General features: G+C 39.2%; 1 protein-coding gene across 3 annotated transcripts in view; it reads right to left on the bottom strand.

Moving 5' to 3' along the window:
- sgsm3 (small G protein signaling modulator 3) overlaps positions 1 to 11,358 on the bottom strand; it is a 28,817-nt gene that overhangs the window by 6,832 nt on the left and 10,627 nt on the right. For 2 of the 3 annotated variants that reach the window (XM_016549334.1, XM_016549332.1), the window contains exons 2-15: positions 5,633 to 5,721; positions 5,439 to 5,527; positions 5,237 to 5,300; positions 3,821 to 4,032; positions 3,407 to 3,514; positions 2,751 to 2,894; positions 2,448 to 2,643; positions 2,169 to 2,314; positions 1,827 to 2,060; positions 1,523 to 1,705; positions 985 to 1,140; positions 844 to 898; positions 662 to 711; positions 410 to 562 (exon numbers count right to left, since the gene is read on the bottom strand). In XM_016549334.1, the coding sequence (XP_016404820.1) occupies positions 410 to 562; positions 662 to 711; positions 844 to 898; positions 985 to 1,140; positions 1,523 to 1,705; positions 1,827 to 2,060; positions 2,169 to 2,314; positions 2,448 to 2,643; positions 2,751 to 2,894; positions 3,407 to 3,514; positions 3,821 to 4,032; positions 5,237 to 5,300; positions 5,439 to 5,527; positions 5,633 to 5,639 (1,797 nt within the window). In that variant the 5' untranslated portion in view covers positions 5,640 to 5,721. The remainder of the gene's footprint in view (positions 1 to 409; positions 563 to 661; positions 712 to 843; positions 899 to 984; positions 1,141 to 1,522; positions 1,706 to 1,826; positions 2,061 to 2,168; positions 2,315 to 2,447; positions 2,644 to 2,750; positions 2,895 to 3,406; positions 3,515 to 3,820; positions 4,033 to 5,236; positions 5,301 to 5,438; positions 5,528 to 5,632; positions 5,722 to 11,358) is intronic. The other variant, XM_016549333.1, reaches the window with a different exon arrangement.

The raw sequence follows: 11,358 nt of genomic DNA, 5'->3' as shown, positions 1-11,358 counted from the left end.
GTTAAAATATTGCACATATATAGGCCGTTCAGATTACTTGTTAAATGCAATGAAATACCTTATATCAGCAGACGATGTACGTCTGTGTTTGTGGTTGGAGACTCCTTCACCGGCTACAGGCTCTAATCCTCATTTGCGCGAGTGTGAAATGCGGTGCTGAAGTGAAGTAGCGGGGCAATTTGATAATAATAGCCTAATAATGATAATAATTTAATACATTTATAGGAGAATGAGCCTAATATGGTCTTGACTATCGACAAAGACATTTGCTATCGTCGATATCTCTGACTATCTCTGACTGTCTATCGGCACAACCCTAGTATTTATAGATTGTTCTCTAATTTTGCTCTCCACTGTATATGTATCTATATGTATATTACTTTATCTAGAAAACACAACCTGCTCCTACCTCCTCGATGAAGAGCCACGGGTGACAGGGTCCTCCCAGTATGGAGGGCTTCTTCAGGCCGTGCTGAAAGATGGCCTTGAGAGCAGGACACAGTGTGCCTCTGACCAAGTCATTCACTGCCTCAGTTACGGTGTCATCTCCAGCCAGAGAGTACTGAATGACAAGAACACGTGTGCATGAGACAGTTAAGACGTTTATCCCCTATTAACAGGAATTAAGACACAATGCAACTCCAAAAAGCAAAGCTATTACCTCTTTACTTCGTTCATCCAAGACTTCCACAAATTTTGCAGGAAACCAGCCTAACGGGACAAAAGGTTTGTGAGAAATACTGATTGGTGTAATGAGTTGTATGTAGATTATAAATGTAGTTGGAACCATTTCTGAAAATCAAAGACAAGCTCAATGTGTATTGTAAGCACATCTCAGCTCACCTCTCAGGCCGTTCAGCTCTCCAACCCAGCAGTGCTCATCTTTCTGTGAGATGATCTAAGAATAAACACAGAAATACAGTTAAGGAACAAAGCCAAGGCATCAGTTAACATGTTTAGATGACAGAAACTGCAGGGGCTCACTGTGATGATGTCATTCTTTCGAAAACCCAGTTCATCATCGTCATGCCGTTCAAAATCCAGCAAGGCTTTAGCTCGTCTCCGACGATTCCGAGACACAACCAGGAAGTTCTCGTGATCCCTTTGATGGCTCTCCATAGAATAGTCTGGAGTCAAATCCTAGAGAGAGAGAGAGAGAGACGAGAAATGTGTAAACCAATGTTAACAAAAATCTAAAAATTGTATGGGCTATAATAACAAAAATATTGCTAATACTAAATATTATTATTATTATTATTATTATTATATAAAAAAAAAACACATCTCTGTTTGTTATTGTCCTCTTGCATTATTGACAAACTATTTTCCTGTTTGACACAATCTGTATTGTATAAAGCCCTATATAAATAAAGGTGACTTGACTTGACAATTTAACAAAACAACTCAGTGAGTCATCAGGTACATGAGTCAGTGTTGCTGTTTCAGTGCAAATGTTCTGTTTCTAATCGAATTACTCCTGACAGATTCTAAAATGTGATTCATGTGATCGAGTGGCTCTTACAGTGCTGCAGTTGCGGGGGTCCAGGCAGTGAAAGTGCTCTGCGGTCCGACTGATGGCTTCTCTCAGCTCTGCCACCAGCTCTGTCTGTTTAATGTTTTTGGCCTTTAGCGCCTCCACCTCGTCCTCCCCCCAGAGAAGCGAGCTCAGAGTGGATTTCCTACGCAGGCTTTGTCTGCGGACCACCTGCACAATGACACACACCTATGAGAGTGAGCCTGATTACACATTTTGTATATTGCAAATAAAGTGTGTCAAAATGTGGGCATCACAGATGATGATCCAAGATGCTGTTCAGGTTCTCAACCTTGTTGAGGTTGGTGTGGAGGGAATGGGAGTTGCCGGAGTTGAGCTGGGCCTGCTCTGCCAGGATGTAGGCAAGATGCTTGTGTCTGTGTGCATCCAGGTTTTCCTGAGACAGAGATCCTGCCAGACGCACAGCCTCGCCCAGCACTGCCGCTCCATCCTCTAGTTGACTGGGCAGATCTGAGAGTGTGTTGAAGATGGATGCTGAGTTCTCAGATGATACCAGTTCTTCCTCCTTTACAACACAAGAAGAAACCATTGTTATTGACTGTGTGTCAAATCAAACACTCAACACTTGTTTAACATATGAAAGCTTGATTTTTTTATTACAAAGTTAAACAACCTTGATCTTCAGCATGCCCAACGTAACCTGGAAGAGCACCACTGAGCTCTCGTAGAAGAGCAGGTCCCAGATTCGCAGCAGGATGCGGATGTCCACCACACTGGCAAAGGCAGTGAGGAACCAGTGCAGCGTGATTAAAGAAAGCTCTGAGAGGGAAAACATTAACATTAGAATGCTTTTTTACATTTTCTGCACATATTTTGGAGGAATAACTCTTTGGAGCAAAACCAATTAAAAAAGTAACGTGCATTGAATATTTTTGAGGCTGTTGAATCTCACCAATGTCATGCTCCTGCAGCAGCTGGTCTAGACTAGGCAGATACTGCACTATGAGCTGTCTGAGCACACGCTGGTCAGTCTGAACTCCCAACAGCGTGGAGGAGAAGTATGAGGGAGGCAGCAGGTCCTCTATCAGAGCACACATCATCCACAGAGCATCCTCCTCCTCCAGAAACAGCAGCAGACAGGACACCACCTGTATCAAAGACAAACACACACACACACCTCAGAGTTTGACACCCGATGACCCAAATGTTGCGCAACAGAGAGAGACAAAGAGTCTGTGATAAGGTTGCTTCCCACCATGCCTGTGCCCTGACAGTAGCCGATGTCTGGATACAGCCACGCCAGCCCTCTGAGGACCCTCCTGAGTTTGGGCACCCCCACACTCGACATGGTGCTGAAGCACGCATTAGTGGGCATGGTCCGCAAAAGATCCTTTTCTATCTGCAGCACAGACAGAGAGACAACCATAATAAAATCAATACTGGAAGATGGCTATGTAAAGTCTGAGGGTGAGTCTGTATGCGTGAATTAATTTGAGCTTTCAATTGAAAAGAAAATCTTCTAATGAAGCAATCAAACAAATCACAAATAAAATGCATATCAATGTTACCTGCAAAAATCCCCAAATTAAGATAATTCAAAAATGTTATTGAAGCAGATGTGTCAAATTTAAAATAGTTCGGTTTTAAATGCATATCTTGAGATCCCTTTTTATGTGTTTATTTATTTTAATATACTGTAATAGCCATTATAATTTATTACATTATAAATTAAGTTAAGATTTGGTGTTCAAGAAACATTTCTTATTGCTATCAATGTTAAAAGCAGTTGTGCTGCCTACTATTTTTGTGAAAACAATGATACATTTTTTTTAGGATTCTCAGAAAACTCAATAGTCTTCATTTCAAATAAATCTCTTACTACATCAGATCCGTGGCAGAGATGACATGTACCTGTTTGGCTGCTGTGGTGTCATCATTAGAGCTGTTTTTGACTATTTCCTTGTAGGAAATTTCTGATGTTCTCTTTTTCTGCAGGGCCCCTGACAAACGCATCCACAACTAAGGGAATACATGAAAGAGACAATGAGGAACAAGACAGATAAACACACAAGATCCAGCAAAGATTGAAACGCACCGCTGTTCTCATGGGAATCTCTGAAAATAGCAATACAGCATAAACAAGATATTACCAAGACATCATGTCCTATTTCAGTGACACTAAGAATCCCTCAAGCATTAACATGGTTGCCATGGGAACATTAGCTGCCGGATGGTGTGTAACAATACAAGGGCAGCCTGAAATATGTTGAGGTAAAAACACAAATGCACATTTAGAGGGTTGATAAACAGGTTCTCAGTGCTGACCTGTGGTCTCATGCTGTGTGGTACGCCCCCCAGCACCAGGGTCCGAAGGCGGTCAGAGCGAGCCAGTGTGGGGGAGATCTTGTCCCACGTCAGGTCTCCTACAGTGTGATTGTGCGTGAACTCCAGATGGGCTTGCCAGCGAAGCCTTTGCTGAGGGTCCTCTCTCTGAGGGGCTCCCTCACCGCGCTGCCATTTTCTTGTCTCAACCCCATCTGAAACAGAAAAAACCCTGTCTTAACTCTTGTCAGATATGGGGAAAGACAGTACTAGATGAGTCCTGCTTTTAACAGGGCTTGACATTAAGCATTCCAGGGGGATATCCCTCTTTTTAAACCTGATCACTTGCTTTTCCAAAAGTCAACTGTGACAAAAATTTCTACAACAAAGCTTCGACATAATAAATTATTGGCAATAATTAAACACACTAGTGATAATACATATTAAATACTCTACCATTTGAAAGTTTGGGATCAGTAAGATTTTTCTCACCAAGGCTGCATTTATTTGAACAAAAATACAGTAAAAACTGTAATATTGTGAAATATCATTACTACTTAAAATAACACTTTTCTATATATATATATATATTGTATAGAGCAGTCATTACTCTTACTAGTCTTCAGTGTCACATTGAAATAATTCTAATATGCTGATTTTACGGTGGCCGTGAAGTGCAAAGCAAATCACAATTCTGAAAACAAAATAACAAATTACAAACGCAAATGCAAGTCTAAAAAACAAAATAACAAGTCAGAAAACACAACGACAAATCCGAAAACAAATTAACAAGTCAAAAAACGGGTCGATCGCGTCAAAAACCAAGTCTCAAACTATACCTACCTTTTCCGGTTTGTCTGATTTGTCGTTGTGTTTTCTGACTTGTTATAATGTTTTCTGAATTGTTGTTGTGCTTTCTGAATTGTTATTTTGTTTTTTAGACTTGCATTTGCGTTTGTAATTTGTTATTTTGTTTTCAGAATTGTGATTTGCTTTGCACTTCTCGGCCACCGTATGATTTTGTGTTGAAGGAACATTTCTTATTATTATCTGCTGAAATCAGTTGTGGAAACCATGATACATTTTTTCCAGGCTTCTTTGGTTATTAGAAAGTTAAAAAGAACAGCATTTATTTGAAAACGCAATCTTTTGTAACATTATAAATGTCTTCACTGTCGCTTTGGATCAATTTCATGCATCTTTGCGGAGTATTAATTTCTTAAAAAAACAAACAGTGTTTGTATATTAAAAACTGCCTGAGATGGTGCAGAATAATAGATTATGCAAAGTTCAGCCTAGTGCATAAATTCATTGCAGTTTAAATACAGATTTGTTGTTTTTTTTCTGTGGGTGTCCTAGATACACGTTAGGGTTGGGACCTGTTCAACTTTTAATGAGTGTTGATGTTCCCACACTAACCTTCACTATCGATCCGGAACCCAAATTCATCATACTGCAGTTCTGCTCCCATACTGGGGTCTTTCTGCAACAGTCAAAACAACGTCTCTGAGAGATGAACCACTTCCCATGAAGATGTTACAATAGCATAATAACATTTATCGGGCACTTAAGAGCATTATAAAACAAGACCTCTAAGAAAAAATATATATGAGTAAACTACCTGACAGTACTTGGCCAGGATGTCCTGGGGCCACATGCTGGGTGTGAGGGCCGAAAAAGGGCCCCCTGGGGCTGGAGTGTAATTACCTGCTAAAGAGATCAGAAGCGCTTGTGAGGGGATTAACTGTGTTTGGCAATACACAAATACAACTACGCTTCCATTTTTATTTTTGTGTATTCATTCAGTAAGCTTACTTGACATGGTCCTGGAGTTTGAAGAGTGCTTCTTTAGCGTCTAAAGAGAGGAGTCCGACTATAGCAGGTCAGGTGAAGGTTCACAGGCCCTAGATAAGGAGACCAAACCAAACCAAAAACATTCCCCTAAGACAATATAAATCCAAATAGAGAGCGTAATTACTCAAGTGATCAATGCAATTCACAGCCTCTGAAAATAATCACCTCAAAATAGGCGTTTAAAGGAGTGAACGAGGCGGAATATCATATACCAACATCACTTTAGTGGAACTAAAAAAAAAAAGAAAAAAAAGACGACTGCTATGAGGAAGTGAAGTGTCTGAAAGCTTTTTAAAGCTGAACTTGAGCTGTAGGCATCTTAATACTGTCCTCCTTCATGCTCCAGTTCTCCAATTCGTAGACGCACATGGCGGCAAGCTAAATCTTCAGCAGCACAGCATGTTCGGATGAATTAATAATGCCAGTGGGCCCCTAACACGACTTCTCTCTTCATGACACTGACATCAGCTGTATTTACATCTCAGCATAAGGGACCTTTGTTTCTCCACTAAACTCATGACAAACCCATTAGGGTCGATTGGCCGATGTGTTGGAAGCAGAGCATGTGCGCTATGTTTTCCGCTCTATGGACGTGCGCTCCACTCAGTCGCTCTAACCGCCCAAGCAAGCGCTCCGTTAATATTCCGCTCACGCTCGCCGTAAACCAATTCCCGCTCAGATCCCGCTCCGTTCTGTAAAAAACAAAGTTGCGTGCGTTATATTAGACTATAAATTACTGTTGCCTATATCTAGCCTACATTCTGTAGGTCTACCTATTGGTTCGGGTCAGTTTTCTTTTTAAATAATATTTTAATAGGCCTAAGTGGTGTAGGCTAATATCTTCTGTACTCTGTAGTTCTGTATTTAGGCCTATATACAGCTGTGTGTTAGTTTAGGTCTACAGTTTAACTGAGATTATTTAATAACTACGGAGCTCCGAATATAATTCGATTTAACAATTCGTTTCTACGACGTCAGCAGGTTTTATTATTTTATTTATTTATTTATTATTATTTATTAATTTTAAGCAATAATGATTTTAATAAGTAATTACGAAATATAATAATTAGTTCCATGATTTAGGCCTACTAAAACTAGGGAATGACCGAATTAACGAACGAATGAATTCGTGGCAGCTAAGCCTAAACAAGAGAATGAATACTTAATTCGTGGCCATAATTTAGACTAAACGAAAAAATTAATTCTTAATTCGTGGCCATAATGTAGCTAGTCCTAGCATAAAAGAGAACTAGCCTATTCTAAATTCGTGGCCGTGATTTTGTCTGCATGTCATGATCGGGAGCACATCCTCGTGCTTTCTGGCAATGTGCCGCTTCAGATTCCAATATTAATCTTTACTAACTTTAACAGTCTCCCCGCACTCCCTCTCAGTTTCTTCTCCCTGCTCATTCTTAACTTTGATTTTTACTTTACATTTATGTATAAGGCTTGCAACTTCGTTGAAACAATATCTGAACTCCATAACTGCTCTCTGAGAACAGCAGCGCCTGAGCACAAAGCGTTCCCATTCTGCGTCTTCATTTGTTAGTCTCTGTTTAACAGTTTTGTCTAATAAGTTGCTAGAGAGAATTTTTAAACAAAGAAACTAAACTGTATACGAAAAAGTAGGCCTATTATAGCATTTGCTTTTATATTATTAGTAACAGAAAGTCAAACACTATAATATGTTCTCATTTAACGTCAGCATTCAGCAAATACGCATTTATATCATTTAAACAAATCGTTGAATATCTAATAAACATTTAATTTCACAAACGTTGCAGACTTAGTCGAAACCAGCTGTCAGATATTCTGAAGTGCACATTTGTAGCCAGCATGAACGTGTTTTGTTTGTGATGGTCAGTCCATGTGAGTTGAATGTGTAGGCTACAGGAGAGTTTAGCTGTCACTGGAGACGCACGATCGACAAACTTTAAACCCTTGATTTCAAATTATGCTGCACTATATTCAGTTGCCCACCGTCATATTCACTGTGTGCTGTATGTAAAACTAGTATTACCTTGTCTTTATTAGAAAAAATATGATTCCCAGTGCGCACAAACGTACCAGATTATGGAGCATCAGCTTGGTTACGGTGTTACTTCCTTTTTATTCACGTTTCAAACTATTTGTGAAAATACTGTAATACGATTACAGAATCAAGGAGTTGCCATCTAATGTAAGTTGGTTTAATTAAACAATTTATTTTTAAATTCATTTTCAAATTATTTCTAATTTATTCAAATAATTATAAAGTATATATACCTTACATATCGGCTTTATATCGGCCACCAGTCTCTGCTCCAGTGTTTTAAGAAACTCGACAGTTTATGGCTGCTGAACCAGCCAGAGGCTTTTTAGAGGGTATGCTAAGGCACCATTCAATTTCCTCGTTTGTTTAAAATAAATCACTTCCTTGTTGAATGAATGCCAACGTCTCTTTGGGAATGGAGTGCTCTGCCGTATCTTCCTGCTCTGCCTATGTGTGTGTGTGTGTGTGTTCAACATCACGTAAGAGATCAATGGAAAAACTTAGATGTTATCTGGATATGCATAATGCAAGTACAGGGCCTCCTGGAAGCTCCATTTCACTGATTTCACTGCCTGGTATTATTACTTGGCCTAAAGGACTGAGCTTGTAGTAACTGAGCCTTATAGTCACACTAAAGGAAAAAGAGCTGGACACCAACATCCTGTGGTTATGTATTGATTTATGTGGGCCTGGATGAATGGTGCAAAATCTAGCCTTGAACAGAGCTCAACAATAAGAAAGACCTGCGATCAAAAATGCAACATACACTGATCTTGTACATCCATTCCCTGCAAACCTAAACACTTGGTTTGCTGTGATTCTCAACCTTTTTGACAAGTCGCCCTACTGCCTACAACAATATTCAAAGGCCCCATGACAATTCCAGTTTGTTCATGATGTAAATAAGGATATTAAGGATAAGGATTTTTACTATTACTAAGTATTTTTACTCACAATTTCTACCCAATAAAACATTTTAGAGCTTGGAATAACTAGAAAAATGTATGCATTATACAAATGGCCATGGAGTTATATAATTGTATTAAATTACTTGACTTTCAAGGTCAATCTTGAAATCATCAGTAGGAATGTGAAATCATCAGTAAAGTTTTGCATTGTAAGCCATCGTTTTCCAACAAAAAATTTGTTTATGAATTTATGACGTTATATTATATCCGCACTAAGGTTGTGCCGATAGACGATAGTATCGTGTATCGGCGATAGTCAGAGATATCGACGATAGCACATGTCTTTGTCGATAGTCAAGACGATATTAAGCTCATTTTCCTATATATGTATTAAATTATTATTATTATTATTATTAGGCGGCCTATTATAATTTGGCTATTATTATCAAATTGCCCCACTACTTCACTTCAGCACCGCATTTCACACTCGCGCAAATGAGGGTTAGAGCCTGTAGCCGGTGAAGGAGTCTCCAACCACAAACACAGACGTACATCGTCTGCTGATATAAGGTATTTCATTGCATTTTAACAAGTAATCTGAACGGCCTATATATGTGCAATATTTTAACCGAGCCCTCACTAACTGAGTTTAATGCCACAGTTATGTTAGAATGCATTTCATTCTTGTTTCTGTGGCGGCGCGTTGGGCTCGTCATGGGGCGCACGGTCCTGAGCGCTGTATGACTGATGTATCCGTTCAATTTAACTTTACTCCAAATATATGAAATTACCTGTTTTAAATACTTTTATATTTAACGTGTTCGTTTATGTCCAATATTTAGTGTTAAACTGTTGGTCTTTAAAATAAATCTACTTTTGATTTTCACCGTTGACTGCAGACATTTTATACTGATAACTTCCGTGCTCTGATGCGGCAAACTTGTCACAGGACGTGCGTAATTAATAGCGATGTATGACTGTTGTATCCGAATATATATGAAATAGCTGTTTTAAATATTTTTATATTTAACATGTTAGTTTATCAGTATGTTTGAAAGTATATTATTTCGATTATTGGTGCTTTCATAGGCTCTCTCTCTCTCTGTTTAAAACACCACATAGTTATGAAATAGCCTATGATAAGTACAGAGGGTCTCTCTCTTGCCCCCACCCACCCATGCACGCACGCTAGATAATATCGTGTATCGGCGATCTCACGGGCTGGCGATATGACAATTTGAAAAATGACCATATCGCCCAACACTAATCTGCACATTTTCCAGATTGCTGCAAATTGTAATAATTTTGCAAAGAAAACGACATTCAATGAAAAACATTTATAATTTTATCAAATAAAAAATATTTATATCTGTATAAGTGGTGTAATATAAAATATCTGCATTAGTGGAGAAAGAACAGCAGTATATTTGCTCTCAAGGTTGAGAGGACGCGAACATTAGCAGCACCTCAAGCTGTTAAAACAATGTGACAAAACACACGCAAGTCTGACGCAAATGAAGTCACGATTGTTAAATATCTATTTGCATTAGTTTATATCCAGCTGGTCACTTTAATGCATTTGTTATCCAGCGAAGTTGCAGGTTTAAAGTAGGGGTGCTCCGATTGATCGGCTACCGATCACTATCGGCCGATAATCGCTTTGGGATGTTTGATCGGCGGTCGCTAAAAAGGCCGATCTCAAAAAAACGATCTCAAGCTGACGACGCGTCTGCTGTGAGAGGTTTGGCATGACATGCAGCGGCACAGTCTCGGTCTCTGTCCGGCGCGGGTGAAATAATTATAATGCTGAAGGTGAGGTACAATTCATATTTCTTCATTAAATAACTCAATGAAATTTGAAAACTTTCTGTGAGACGTAATTTCACAAACAGCGCGAGTGAATGACCACGCGCACTCTCTCTTTCCCTCTTAAAATGCGCAAATGGCTTAAAATCACATCGCGTCTGCACTATAAGCTAGCTGCACAGTTGACACAGGAATTATCACTTGCACAATCGAGGCAATGTTGCATCGTCACTAAAGTTTATGAATTGCATTTCTTTTTCATTCTTGCCAGTGTTTAAACCATTCAGCGCTCACACGCTCTCCTGGAGACTGAGCGCTCATGCACGCTCGCAGCGCACACACATAACGCCAGGTTCACACATTCTCTGTTTGCAGTGCGTATTTTTTCCAAGCTCATGTTAACGGATTTTAAAGTGTTCACACGGCTGCGATCCGGTAGTGTGTTCCAGGAGCGGTCTGCAGCAGTGCAGAGATCGTTTCCGCTGCACGTGCTGAATTAGCATTGTTTGCTGTAAATATGAAAACGAACATGTAGTAATTACACCATAAATGAATATAATTAGTCTACTGTGTTTCACAGTCAACACATATGGCTTGTTGGCAAGGTTTAAAGGAAAAGAGCACTTTTAGATAAACAAGGCAATAATAGATGACACTCGTGGAGGTAGGAAAAAATGTTATTTATGAACCGCAGGATTGCTTGTAATAAAGAATTAAATGCAAAAGAAAAGGCAGTAGAGCTGACTGTTTCTGTCAGTGGTAAGTTTTAATTTAGAATGTTTGTGATAACGTTAAGAAAAGTAGTTTAAATGTTTTGCCACTTGCTTTAAGCAACTGTTTTGTGCTGTGTGTAAGCTATTGTGCAACAATTGCATGAGTGTAAAAACAAAAATGCACTTCATGATCGAACATTTAGGTGAGATAAATATATATTTTTGAAA

This window comes from Sinocyclocheilus rhinocerous, unplaced genomic scaffold, assembly GCF_001515625.1.
Source record: "Sinocyclocheilus rhinocerous isolate Xijiao unplaced genomic scaffold, SAMN03320098_v1.1 scaffold43, whole genome shotgun sequence".
Taxonomy (NCBI): domain Eukaryota; kingdom Metazoa; phylum Chordata; class Actinopteri; order Cypriniformes; family Cyprinidae; genus Sinocyclocheilus; species Sinocyclocheilus rhinocerous.
The sequence above is the reverse complement of the archived record's forward strand: the minus strand, read 5'-3'. Positions and strand labels throughout refer to the sequence as shown.